The sequence below is a fragment of the Nicotiana attenuata genome, chromosome 7, assembly GCF_001879085.1.
Source record: "Nicotiana attenuata strain UT chromosome 7, NIATTr2, whole genome shotgun sequence".
Classification (NCBI taxonomy): Eukaryota; Viridiplantae; Streptophyta; class Magnoliopsida; order Solanales; family Solanaceae; genus Nicotiana; species Nicotiana attenuata.
This window is the reverse complement of record NC_031995.1, coordinates 30,854,817-30,869,675: the sequence shown is the minus strand read 5'-3', so window position 1 is coordinate 30,869,675 and position 14,859 is coordinate 30,854,817. Positions and strand designations below refer to the sequence as shown.

The 14,859-nt window shown below is 40.5% G+C and overlaps 1 protein-coding gene across 1 annotated transcript; it reads left to right on the top strand.

The window, feature by feature from the left end:
• LOC109229937 lies at nucleotides 3,830-5,182 on the top strand. The gene is made up of 2 exons (XM_019395477.1): nucleotides 3,830-3,996; nucleotides 4,930-5,182. Exons 1-2 carry the CDS (start codon nucleotides 3,830-3,832, stop codon nucleotides 5,180-5,182), a joined length of 420 nt encoding a protein of 139 aa, XP_019251022.1.

The window sequence follows — 14,859 nt, the reverse complement described above, 5'->3', positions numbered from 1 at the left end:
CCGGCAGGGAATGACACCATCCCTATGTCAGGACACTCGCTCCCTCCTTTCGCTATGAAGATGGCCCATCTAGGCTGAGATTAGGAACTCACAAGAACGATCGAGGTATACCCTTTTGTTATCCGCTCATAATTTTTGTGTTTCGCCCACAGAGGTGGTCTACGCTCTTGAGAAACTTGGAACAAAGGAAAAATGGCCACCAAAGATGAGGGCCGATCCAAGCAGCAAGAATCTAACGCCTTCTGCGAGCTCCACCAAGAACGTAAAGACGAAATAGAAGACGGCATCGCCCTAAGACTAGAGGTAGCGAACTTACTACAGCAAGGGCACCTCAAAGAACTACTCAGCGACAAAGGCAAGAACACCTTAGTTGGGGGTCGAGAATGTCCAGGCCCGCCAAAGCCCCCTTCACCAGCTCGTACCATCAATATGATTACTGGTAGAAGCGATGACGCCTCTATCAACGGCATCAAGTTCACCATCACCCACAAGCTCAAAAGATCAATCACCTCTGAACGGTATGACGGACTCGAAGAGGGTATCATCTTCGATGAGACAGATGTTGGCAGTTTGACTTTCCCTCACAATGATTGACTTATCATTACTTTATGAATTTTAGATACTGATGTTAAGAGAATTATGGTAGATGTCGGAAGTGGAGCATGCATCATCCGTCCCCGAGTCCTCATACAGATGAGACTCAAGGATAAGATAGTGCCACGTTGCATCACACTAATGGGTTTTAACAATACAGTTGAACAGACTTTGGGAGAAATTACACTTCCCGTTCTCGCCGGTAGAGTAACTCTAGAGACAACATTCTATATCATGGACTAGGAGACTGCATACAACGCTATCGTGGGACGACCATGGATACACCCCATGAGAGTCGTCCCCTCAAGCTTATACCAAGCGATCAAATTCCCAACACCTTGGGGAATATTCAGCATACAAGGGGAACAACACACGTCCCGGGAGTGCTACCGAATTGCCATGGACAACACGACAACTCAACAAAAGAAAGATAAGGAAAGAAGCATGACAATCAGCAGGGCCGAGGTCGACACAAGGTGAAGCCAAGGAAGTCATTATAGGCCCCGAAATGGTCGAAGCCGCAGAATCAACCATAGAAGAACTCGACCCCTTCCAACTAGATCATATCGACCTTAGTAAAAAGGCCTACATCGGCTGAAACTCCGAGAACCAGGTAAATTTAGTCAATTCTTAATAACTAGCGCTGATTTATTTTCTTTTAGTCATGTAGATATGCCAGGCATCCACAAAGAGATCGCCACACACAGATTGAACGTCGACCCCTTATACCCCCGGTGAGGCAGGCCCGACGAAAGTTCAACCCCACCATCAATGAGGTCGTCCACGAGGAAGTAGAAAAGTTATTTGCATACTGCTCTATTAGGGAATCGAAGTACCCCAAATGGATTGACAATGTAGTGATGTTTAAAAATAAAAAAGGGAAATTGAGGATGTGTGTGGACTTCACAGACTTAAACAAAGCATGCCCAAAAGATTCATTCCCCTTTCCACATATCGACCAACTCATCGACGTAACAGCAGGGAACGAGCTGTTAAGCTTTCTAGACGCCTACTCAGGTTACAACCAAATACTCATAGAGGAAGAAGACCAAGAGAAAACTACGTTCATCACCCACAGGGGAACATATTGTTATACGGTGATGCCATTTGGATTGAAGAATGCAGGGGCTACCTATCAAAGGTTGGTCACAAAAATGTTCAAAGATCAACTCACCAAAACTATAAAGGTATATATCGATGACATATTGGTCAACTCCGTGAAGGAAGAAGATCATATCGACCACCCAAAGGAAGCTTTCGATATACTGAGAAACTATGGAATGAAACTAAACCCCGAGAAATGCGCGTTTGGCGTAGTCTCGGGGAAATTTTTGGGCTTCCTGTTATCACAACGAGGGATTGAGGTCAACCCAGATCAAATTAAGGCTATTGACGGGATACTAGAGTGATTGACTACTAAGAAGCAAGTACAACGATTGACCGGGCAAATTGCCGCCCTATCCAGATTCATCTCGCGGGCGTTCGATAGATGTCACAGGTTTTTCAGCATACTCAAAAAGGATAACGTCCTCGTGTGGACGCCCGAGTACAAGTATTGCGAGAACTGAAGGCGTACTCGTCATCACCACCCTTGCTCTCAAAACCCAAGCACGAGGAGCGCCTCCTCGCTTACCTCGCCGTCTCGAAAGTGGTGATAAGTGCGGTCTTGGTTTGAGAAGACAAAGGTACGTAGTCTCCAATATACTATATCAGTAAAAAACTTGTCAACACTGATACGGGGTACCCTCACCTCCAGAAACTAGCCTTGGCCCTGGTCATAGATTCACGAAAGCTTAGATCCTATTTTCAGTGCCACCCTATCACGATCGTCACCAATTTTCCTTTAACGAGCATTTTACACAAACCCGAGCTGTTGGGGAGGCTGGCCAAATGGGCCATCGAGTTAAGTGAGCATGACATCACTTATCAGCCTCACACAACAATAATGTTGCAAGTGCTCGTCGACTTTGTCACAGACTCTTGCGCAAAAGTAATGCCTGAGGCCGAGAAGGAAGCCGCTCGAGCTTCCCTTTAAACATAGGACCTCTGGGTCCTGTACACAAATGGAGCATCCAATGCTTCCGGGTCCGGACTGGGACTCGTGCTCGAGGTTCCCACTAGCGAAATAATTTGTCAATCCATAAGGTGCCCCAATATAACTAACAACGAGGCCGAGTTTGAGGCCATAATTGTATAGTTAAGACTGGCACTCAAATATGGGGAGAAGCGGTTAAAACTCTATTGTGATTCTCGGCTCGTAGTCAACAAAGTTACAGGGACTTTCCAAATTTAAGAGCAAAGGTTACAGAAATATCAAACTGAGATCAGCAAATTGCTTCCCCGTTTCGACGAATGCCAGCTTGACCTGATCCCACGAACTCAGATCATCGAAACAGACGGCCACACCAAATTGGCCGCAGCCACCAAAAGCATAACGGCCGGAGACAAGAGCGTAGTTCATCTCCTCAACTCGACATTAGACCAAATCGAGGTGAAATTTGTAAATTTAACTTGGTACTAGCGCAATTGTATTATTACTTATTTGCAGGACGCCATCCTCCCAAGCGACAAAAAGGAAGCTTAAAAGCTAAGGATGCAAGCTGCTAGATAAAGCCTCCTCCACAACGACTTATACAAAAGAACGTACGGCGGTCCCTTGGCAAAAGGCTTAGGCCCAAACCAAGCCCAGCGCGTTCTCAAGGAAGTCCACGAAAGCCATTGCGGCGCTCATTCCAGTGATCAAGCACTTGTTATGTGCCTCATACGAGCCGGGTATTATTGGCCCACCATGAAGAAAGACACCTCAGAATTCGTGAAGAAATACAAGCAGTATTAGAAGTACGCCCCAATAATCCACCAAGCAGGCGAACACCTCCACTCGGTCATCTCTCCATGGCCACTTATTAAATGGGGAATGGACATCGTGGTTCCACTTCTACCGGGATGAGGTAATGTAAGATTTCTTTTAGTTTTAACTAACTATTTCTCTAAGTGGGTGGAAGCAGGGGCATTCTCTCAAGTTCGCGAGCAAGAGGTAATCAACTTCATATGGAAAAACATCATCTGCCGATTCCGCTACCTAAAGAAAAAAGTTGTGACAACGGGCCCCAATTCACGGGAAGAAGAACCACCTGAATTCTTAAAGAAATGGCATATTAAAAGAATACTTTCAACTCCTTACCACCCAGTTGGCAACGAACAAGCAGAATCCTTGAATAAATCAATAATAAACATCATGAAGAAGAAACTCGGAGAGGCAAAAGGACTGTGGCTGGAAATACTCCTAGAATTATTATCGGCGCACAGAAATACCCCGAAGACGAGCATAGGAGAGACATCTTATTCTCTAGTCTATGGAACAGAAGCAGTTATACCAGTCAAAGTCGGAGAAGCCAGTCTGAGGTACTCCTACGAAAGCGGCACCAACAATGATGAGAGTAGGTGACAAGATCTCGACGAGGTGGAAGAATGGCGAGACATGGTATACGTAAGGATGGTCGTTCAAAAACAGCAAGCAGAACGGTACTACAACAAAAAACCAAAGGTTCGATTGCTCAATACCGGAGACTTCTTACTAAAAGCCAAAACCCAAGCAAACAGGGATCCACAAGAAGGCAAGTTGGGAACCAACTAGGAAGGACCATACAAAATTATAGGCAAAGCAGACAAGGGCTCGTTCCAATTGAAACTATGGAAGGGAAACTCCTACCAAACAATTAGAACATCAGCTATGTCAAGTACTTCAACTTCTAAACATAGAAATGCCCCGTAAGTCGTACTCGTTTTTTCTCACTTGAGTTTTATCCCAGTAGGGTTTTTCCATTTTAGCGAGGCGGCGAGCGGGAAACTTCAGGTTAGACGAGAGGACTTATTTTTTCATTGCCCGACTTCTCAAGAATCTCCAAGCCGAATAATGAAGGGACTAGATATACTAGGACTGGGACTGGGATGCCATCCAACACCTAAAACTTGTAATTTTCTCCAAAAATTGCCTAAGGGAGAAAACGATGTAATTGAAACAACAATGTTGAAATAATAAAGATGCACATCTATCAAAACTACTCTCCAAAATGGTATGTTCGACCAGCTCAAACAACACCTATCGGCCCATGGCCTCGACTTAACTTAAAGGTACGTTCGACCAGCTCGAACAACACCTATCGGCCCCTGGCCTCAACTTAACTTAAAGGTACGTTCGACCATCTTGAGCAACACCTATTGACCCTTGGCCATGACAAACTTAAAGGTATGTTCGGCTAGCTCGAACAATACTTATCAGACCTCGACCACGACAAAGATAAAGGTACGTTCGACTAACTCGAATAATACTGATAGCTTCATGGACAAGGATAAAGCTTTAGAAGCACCAAGAAAGCCATTCACAAGGTCTCAAGCTAAGGAGAAGCAAGACAACGTTGTTGGGCTTCAATGGGAGATCAAGAAAGCGCTAATGGTGGAAGAAGAGCTCAAGAATTATGGAGAGGATTTAGCTAAGTGCTACACTCATTTCATGGTCCAAGTCCAAGTCCAAGAGGAGGTAGATTGGGGTCCAAGCACCAGCCAAGGAGGGCCTAAATTAGGCGCCTAAATCAACTCACAAAGGAGCCAACTTGGCGCCCAAGTCAGCTCAAGGAGGAGCGACCAAGACATAGGAGAAGGAGTCAAAGTTCCTTATTTTGTTTCCTAGTTTGTTAGGACATATTTGATGCTTTCTTAGGTAGTTAAGGTTTTGTTTTTCTTTTCCTAAGATTATTGGAGTTACTTTCCAAGATTGACTTGGTTTTTGTTTCCTAGAGTTTTACCTTTTCCTATGGTAGTTGGACTTGTTGTCCAAAGTAGTTTAGGACTTTATTTCCTTGTTTTTTTAGGTAGAATTTCGTGACCCCTTCCCTATATAAAGGGGTATCTTCTTTGATTTTAGACTTAGACTATTATCAATAAAAATTGTGAGATTTTTCTTGCACTTTTGTGTGTGGCTACTCTTGGATTTATTCTTCAACCTTCAAAACTCAACTTAATGTGGTAAGATTAAACTCTTTCGAAATCTTAGATCACTTCTAGGTATTCAAGAAAGGTGATAAGTTTAGGCTTATTGTTGTTCTTGTTATTCTAAGGGGTCAGATTTCACAATCTATCTCTTGTTTTTAATTCTCTACCAAAGGCGATTAGTTCTTTGTTAGCTAGTTGTTGTTGTTAGGATTCTTCAAGAATAGACTTCTTGAATTCAAGAAACCCTTTCTTGAATTCAATCTATCTTTAATATTCCGTCCTTTTTACTTTCTTTATTTTTTTTAGCTTCCGCACGTTTCTTGATTTTTTTGTTTTTCTTAGTAATTCTTGAATCCCCTATCGTGTTGTTATCAAATACCTATCAGCCCTCGGCCACGACTCACTTAAAGATATTTTCAACCATCTCGAACAATACCTATCGGCTCTCGGCTACGATTTAACTTAAAAGTATGTTTAGCTGACTCGAACAAAGGTCGTTATAGCCCACGGCCGCTCAACACCACGGCTATCGCAACTTAGAGAATAACAACAAACAAAGTACAGAAGCAAAAAAACAAGTACAGAAACAAAGATAAAAAAGATGCGTATGAAACAAAACAAACTTTGATGATTAAATACAAACTCCCGCATTGCACCGATTGCAGGTTGAAATCTTGATGAATTCTTGAGTCTTCTTGCCTTGGTTGGTTCTCCAATCTTTCGTAGGTCAAAAACTCCCCTAAAATCGTGTTTTTGGTATATTTATACCATGTAGAAATAAGTTCGGACGAAACTATCCTTTCCTAGCCGAACTAGGAAATCACTCTGACAATTTTGCACACCCGCACCGCGCCTTGCGGCGCCCCATGCGGCGCGACTGCGAGGTTTTGTCAGAGTAATAGTTTTGTTCACTTTTTGACATCCGCACTTGTTCTTGGGCTTTTACTTAGACTTCAAAGCTCCAACTTGTTCAACTTAGCTCCAATTACCTAAATAGCTTGGAATCATTTCCTACAAGGCATAAAACACGTAATACATGTAATTTACTATCATTTAAGCTCAGACACACGTAAAATGCAGTAATCAGAGTGCAATAATACGGCTATAATACGGGATTCTAGCCTACCATCAAGCAACCTCCCCCAGAGAGTGTCCATTTGAAATTGACACCCGTCCAATTGGACTTGCAGTTGGTCCACCAGATTCTGGAGGTCGCTGCATTGGGCTTCCACGCTCTTACTCAGCTCAAGCTCCTCCTCTTTTCTCTTAACATCTCTCTTGAGAACACTGAGCCTCTCCACGGCCACCATCAACTCCTCTTCTTTCTTCTTCACCCCCCTCGCGAAGTCACCTTCGAGCTTCCTGGTACTTCCCATGGTACTTCTCGTAATTACTCTTCAACTTCACATAAATGACTTTCCGCCTCTTCTTTCTCCGAGCACTCTCAATTTCCAAAATAACAGTCTGCAAATCACAGAATGGCAAAAGTTAAAACTTGGAAACGAGTTAAGATGAAGGAAGAAGAATGAAAAACAACCACACTTACCCTGAGAGCGAGGCCAACAATGTTCTTCGACAAAGTACTGGCGGTCAAATCCTTGAGAACCACGGGCTCGACCTCGGAGCAAAGAGGACCGAGAGCAGGAACCACCTCCTTGGTATTTACCAACAAATCACGATCCATTGGAATCTTGATGGTCCTCGAGCCCCCTTCTATCCTCACTTCGATCTGAGCAAGTCCTTTATCAATCATCCTGAGATCGTCAGGGTCCATGTCGGAACCCGACTCATCGCCCTCGTTAATAACGTCTTTTCCTTTATCCTTGGTAACCAGAGAAGCACCCACTGCCGGCTTGGAAAATGAGACCTCTTCTTGCCCTGCAGGCACAGAGCTGTCACTACCCGTCCTCGTCATATCCTTCTTTTCCTCAGGACGCAAAAGGCACGCCCTCATTAGCTTCTCCTAATTGGGGGGGGGGGGGCTCAAAGGTCACCACAACATCATCTCCAATGTGCATCGTCGCCGTCTCTCGAAGTGTGAATTCGTCATCTACTGAATCGACAACCAAAGGAACTCCCCCTCCTACGTCCACAAGCTCTCTTTTATAGGGCCATAAGTCTCCATCATAGGGAGAGACTTCTTCATCTTCGTCCATGAGTGAAAATGAGGGAGGAGCGGGCGCAACAAGCGAGATGGGGGTGGAGGCAGAAGACGCAACGACTGAGACGATGTCAGAGATGGAAGGCATTGCGGCCCATCTCCTCCTAAACGCGGGCATGGGAGCCCTATTCCTTCTTGTAGCCCCCCTGACTTAACCTAAAAAAGAAGAAGCGTAAAAGTTTACAACGGCACAAATAAATACAAACATGACGACGACCAAAAGAAGGATATTACCTGTCGAGGGGAGCGCCGGTTTGAACTTCTGAAAGAAGCTCGGCCAGTCACGAATCCCCACTGTATAGGGGAGAATCTGCTTAATTCAATCGAAGAAATGTGTCGCCAAAGGAAGAGGACGACTGGTGGCTGCACAAGAAGAAGGATTACTCGACCAACTTGAAATGAACAAAGTACTTGAAAGGGTAAAAGCTTAAAACGAGAACACTTACATGTATGGTTCCAGGCCTCAGGGAAGCCGTCAACATTAGTTGCAACGACCTCAGTTTTGAAAAAGAAGTAGTCGAGCCAGAACTGTCAACTACCTTTATCATCCATCTTTACGACCAAACATTTGGCCCCACAATGTCAAAGTTTCAACATCGTCTCTCTATAGAAGTTGGGCGCGAACAGATGCACCAAGTGCCGCACCGTGACCTCAACCCCGACGAGTTCAGAGAACTTTGATAGCATCTTGATGACCTTGTAAACATAGGGGGCGGGTTGAGCAGGGCAAATGCCGTAATGGAGGCAAAACTCCTCCACCAGCGAGAAGAGGGGGAATGAGTAGCCAATGGTGAATGGGTAGGCATAGAGAGCAAAATACCCAAGACGGTGAACGTGTACCTCGTCCTCACCAGCGAGGATTAATTCTACGTGGCTGGGAAGGCCAAACTTGGCTTTGAATTCAACCAAGCACCTAGACGTCATCTACGATTGAAATTTTCCAGTTATCACATCCGATGACCGTTGAAAATTGGATCTAGCATAAGGGTTATGGGGGATGATCTCCTCTACTGAAGGAAGAGTTTTGAACAAGGAATACAATGACCAAGAGAATGGCATGGTTCTCCTCATCAACGTTAGAAGGAAGGTTAGACATAGCTATGAAATTTATAAGAAGCCTGGATATAGAAGATGAGAGTATGAGAACAAGTTGAAGATCTGGAGGCAAAGAAGGTTCAAGAATAACAAAAGAGTTTGTGTAGAACAAAGTTGATTCCAAATAGTAAAATTTGGATAATAGGGGAACGATCCCTATTTATAGAAATGAAGGCACGAGCCTGAAACGGCTCATTATGAGATACACAAGAATCGAAACAACAGAGCCAATCAAAAGCCATGTGTAAATCGATACGACGCTTCGGGAACAAGCATCGTCATGACAAGTGACATCATGACGTCACTCCTTTTCATGGACGAAACGGTTCCAGCAAGTCACTTGGGAAAACCAAGAGTTTGAAATATACGTTCCACAACAAGCCACATCGCATGTTTGTCACAACAACCACGGCCGCTATTATCCGCTTATTGAACTCGCCCATGAAGACGACCTCAACAAGCGAATGGACTAACTGTATGGGCTAAAAACTGTCATAACTATATATGAGCCTAATCAATATTAAGAAGTCCTTCGAAGGTCGCCATGTGTCACCAAGTTGATTTCAACGAAGGATGAAAGCGAGGTCGAGGACTCAACGGAGGTCGAGGACGAGGACGAGGACGAGTACTCCCTTTAGCATAGCAGCAACAATTAGTTTTAGAAATAAGACTTTAAAGAGAATATTCTAGTAAATATTCCTACGATCTATGCTGTTAGGGTTTTTATGGCCCATGTGCCCTTATAAATAGAAAGATATGTAGTTATAGGAGAGGATTGGACACTCATTGTAAAAAATAACACATTGACATCCTCTGAAGATTCTTGCTTTATCATACATATACAAAATACACCTATTCAGATCTTTAATCTATATTTTCTCCCACGATCCAAGGAGAATCCAAATATTCAAAGGCTTATCAATCATTTATCATTGTCAGAAAGAATCTCACCCTTTTCGGGTACTCATATGCTTTTATTCACATAAACGTCATTCATTACTTTGTACTGTTATTTAATGCTACCTCCTTTTTTTGGATCATTGAATATAGCATTATTGTTGCCATTTATTACTACTAAAATAGTATAATGTGGTATCTTGCTACAAAATCAGTTAATCTATCTTTGGATATTAATATTGGCTAAGATTAACTCTATTTTATTAGAAAATCTAATTGTTTAAACCTAGATCTAAGTTTTGGATCAAACAAATATATGCGTGGACAATATAATATGGGGTTACAATATTGATTAAACCCAAAATTGATAATTCTAGTACTACTAGAAATTCGGCCAAAATCGACCAGGGCCGACCGACCGATCAAAAAACCGATTGAAGGTTGTCAGTTTTTCAAAATAATTTTTTTCAAATTCTTTTTTTACGAAACCGACCAACTTCGGTCAATACTTTTTGGTGCAAAAATGTGGGAAACTATTTTTGCGTCCCGCCAAATTTATTTTTCAAGAAACCGACCAACTTTAGTCGATTTTTCATTTAAAATAAATTAAAATTAGTATCACAAAAACCAACCAAAATCGATCGGTCATTTTAAAAAATCAATCGATTTCGGTCGGTAATTTTACCTTTTTAATAAAACCGACCGAAATCGGTGGGTTATTTTCGCGAGAAAATACAATTAAAGAATATAAATAAAATAAAAAGAAGTCTTAAACCAAAATGTACCAATGGTCTAGTGGTAGAATAGTATCCTGCCACGGTACAGACCCCGGTTCGATTCACAGATGATGTATTTTCTAATTACATAATTAAAATAACGACTGACTTCGGTCGTTTTTTTTGGCATATTTTTTCTTTTTTGGTCGTTTGTGAAATTTAATCGACCGACCGAAATCGGTTGGAAATTGCGACCGACTTCGGTCGCTATTTATTATCGACCAGCCTTATTTCGACGGATTAAAGCCGGTCGAAAATCGATCCATTTCAGTTTTCCAACCGATTTCGGTCGGTATTCTTGGACGGTTTTCCACAATTGTTTAGTAGTGTAGTTCTGATAGTTTGATAGTAAAATGGGCATCGAGCTTAACTCAATGCTAAAAACTAGCTCTTGAAGTAAGGATTGCCCAAGACCATATGAAAAGAACTTTTCATTTCTAAACAGCCAACGTTGGAACTCAACATATCTCAGGCTTATTTTATTGATCCATCTTATTTCACTTAAAGAAACTTTTACAAGTTATCTGCAGTTTGCACTCTTATGTACTCACTGTTCCTCTGTATAAGCATTGTCCGCCTATCTATTTGCATCATCATCAATGCATGCACAATTAATTGGATTAAATTAATTATCGTATCTGTTTAATAAGCACTAGCAACAAGCAAAGCATGTTTAACAAGTAAAAATAAGACATTCCTATGTAGAATTTCTGGATAAATTTTATATTTGACGTCATGGCTAATCAGAACCCAGGGTCACTTATCGTATTAGTGGGGGTGCTGGAGCTTTAGTTTTTCAGGTTACACAGATTAAATAGATCACATGATTTCCTCCTCTTTTCTATCATTATATTACTGTTTCCTGAACAACCAATAATTAGTCGACAATTTTAGAAATAAATAAAGCATTAACAAAGAGTTGAAATAGTTAAAAGAAGTTAAAAAGAGGAGTCTTGAGAAATTACCAAAGCAAGAAGCGCGAAGTAACTCATAATTATTAGTTCAAAGATATATACTAACAATCATCCAGCTACAGATAATAAAGGAATCATAATACTAATTAAACTAAGTATTATTTGTTCAAACATATAGACAATGTAAGCCGACATGCCAAAATTTTACAATGTTTTAGGGCGTGTACAACGAGAAAAATACTAATTAAACTTAGTAATAACAAGTCATAATTATCATATACTAGCCAAGCTAAAAGCATTGTGTGTATGAATACAGTAATTTTTTTAAAATTTTAAAACAGAGAATGCAATTATTCTAGTCCATTAAAATGGATGATAAAAGTGTTGTTTGACACGTTTTTTTCATTTAATGAAAAGTGGTTTTACACATGGATAATTTAATCCCTCACGCCTTGAGAAAGTTGTTTTGGGGCAGGTCATGATTAGGGGTGCCAAACAGGCAGATCGAGTCAGATACGGGCAAATCGAAACCGGGTAATGCAACCTTTAGCTTGTAGCCTGAGAGAAGGTTCTGCCTTGCAACCCAAATTTGGACAGTTCGTTGTCAAAATGGGTCAGGTAAATATATAATTTTGCTTCACTTAGGCTGAACACGGGAAAACAATTGTGAGAATAATTAACTCTAGTTTAAATAATTTTCATTTGGCAAAGCTACGACCATCGGGCAAATTCGAAAAATTGTGGAAATATTTAAGCAAGAATGCTAGGAGAATTTTAATATGCTCTGTTAAAAATCACGTAATTTTGATTCTTACATCTTATGATTGTGGCAGGCAAAGCAGCAGAATACAGCAGAAAGAGTGAATTCAGGCAGAGGCAGTTAACTAAGGAAAACCACCGGTGAAGGCAGTTAATGTTGGAATAAGTGTTTCAATAAATTTGAAACAATGTGTTTGATAAATTAATGTATTTACAAAAGACTTTTATTTTTCAAAGTGAATGAATGTGAATTCATTCTTGATTTACTACATACGTTTTGGTTTTAGCAAATACATTTGATCTTCCAAATTCATGAATATATTCATGAACTTATTAAATACTATAAATACGGCTGATTTTCTTTTAAAAAGACAAGCAATTCAAAAACTACTTTTCCCTTAAAATATTATAAGAGACATTGATCAAATGGTGAAATCATAGATTCAAGAATAGAAGAGCAACATTCTTGAATGCTACTAGTTGTGTGGCTTAGTTGAATCTCGGAGATAGAGTTGTTATTTATTCTTCCGGTTGCTCGTGGAAGAGACTCCAACTATCTTCAAGAAACGTTTTCTCTACGTGCCTCTAAGCCAAGCAAGTTTATTTTCTAATATTGTTGTAATTCTTGTTCTAACAATTTGAAGATAGTTGTCTCTATGGCTACTACATCAATTTCTAGTGGTGTTCCATCTTTGCCGAATCCAAATTTTGAAATATTTGATGGCAAAAGACTTTCCTAGATGGCGTGGAAAGATGGAATTCTTTCTACGGCGTTTGAAGTTAACATATTGAACAACCTTGTCCCAATGCTCCTAATTCTGAGATAGCAACTAATGAGGCTACTTCAATTAGAGAACAAATTCTTAAGTGACAAGGTGATGATTATTTATGCAAGAATTATATTCTTGGAGCAATGACCAACAAATATTATGATCAATATTCTGCCAAGTGCAAATCTGCCAAAGAACTTTGGGATACTCTTCAAGCTATTTATTTGGCAGAAGAGGCGAGCTCAAAGAAGTTTCTTGTTTCAAATTATATGGAATTCAAGATGATTGATGACAAGTCAATCACTGATCAAGTGCAAGAATTCCAGTTTATAGCTAATAAAATTGCTATTCTGGAATTAATCTTGATGAAAACTTTCATATCGGTGCTATTATTTCAAAACTTCCTTTGTCATGGAAAGAATACAGAAGTAAACTTTTACATAAGAAGGAAGATTTGACTCTTGAACAATTGTTGCAACATTTGCAAATTGAACAAGAGACCAGAAATCGTGACACTAATATTTTCAAGGAACCTGTCATGAAAGCTCATGTGGTTGAAGAGAAAACAACCAAAAAGGAACCAAATAATAAGAAATTTACAAAGATAAAGAAAAGTAAAAATTTTAAGCGTACTAGTGCTAATTCTAAGTCAAGTGAGTGTTATCATTGTCATAAAATTGGTCACTATGCTCGTGATTCTAAAATTCTTAAAGCTGAAAAGAAGAAAGAAAAAGTCAACAACAATAGAAATGATAAACTTGTAGCGATGGTCACAGAAGCATTTGTAGCAGAAAATCAAGTTGAATGGTGGATAGACACCAGCGCAACTCGTCACATATCAGGTGATCGAAATATTTTTAAGACCTATAAATTAGTGGGGGACGATAAAGTCATGTATATGGGAAACTCGTCCTCTGCTAAGGTTGTAGGAAAAGGAACTGTTGAGTTGAAGTTTACTTCCGGAAAGATGGTCACGTTGAAAGACGTATTGCATGTTCCTGACATTCGGAAGAACTGGTGTCAGGTACACTACTTTCGAAGCATGATTTTAAAATGATTTTGGAGTCAGATAAATTTATTTTATCTAAGAATGGTATGTTTGTGGGAAAAGGCTATGCTACAAATGGCATGTTCAAACTCAATATTGATAATGAAAATATTTCTGCTTATATTGTGGAGTCTCTGGATTTATGGCATGAACGTCTAGGTCACATGAATTTTAGATCCATTCAACTTATGGTAAATCATGGATTAATTCAAAATTGTGGAAAAGATCATATTGCTAATTGTTTTACTTGTAGTAAGTGCAAGATAACTAAAAAAGCCTTTTAAAGTCAGTTTCAAAGAATTTANGGCCTTAGCATTCTTTTCCCATTTCTTCAAATCTTCAGCAGTGCAGTCAGCTCTTGTCTTTGGCACATCCACACCTTCAGCATTCTTCTTTGTAGTTGCTAGAGGACCATCAGTGACTATATCCCAGAGTTCATAGTCTTCTCCTATGATGTGATCCCTCATCCTGTTCTTCCACCAAGAATAGTACTGAACATTGAAAAGTGGAGGCCTAATAGTGGATTGCCCTTCCCAGTTCCCAGGTGGTGCACTCATGTTGATCTTTTCCTAAGGTGTTAGCCTCTTCAAGGATAACCTGCTCTGATACCAATTGATGTTCTAAACATCAATACCATACAAGAGGGGGGGTGATTTATGTGGTACTCAATTTTCGCTCTAGAAGAACCTGGTTCTTCTAGATGTACTAACTACTGCTGTTTGCGGAATAATAAATACAGAAAATAAAGAACACAGAGATTTTATGTGGAAAACACTTGGCTCAAAAGGTGAAAAAAACCACGACCTACTACTCAGTAGGATTTTCCCAAACTTCCACTAAAATCACCGAGCCAAAA

What these genes read in the sequence shown, in the direction of transcription:
- LOC109229937 (XM_019395477.1), top strand. Translation starts at nt 3,830, where the DNA reads ATGAAGAAGAAACTCGGAGAGGCAAAAGGACTGTGGCTGGAAATACTC. An exon ending in GTCGGAGAAGCCAGTCTGAG is followed by an intron (nt 3,997 to 4,929) that starts GTACTCCTACGA and finishes TAATACTGATAG; the next exon opens with CTTCATGGACAAGGATAAAG.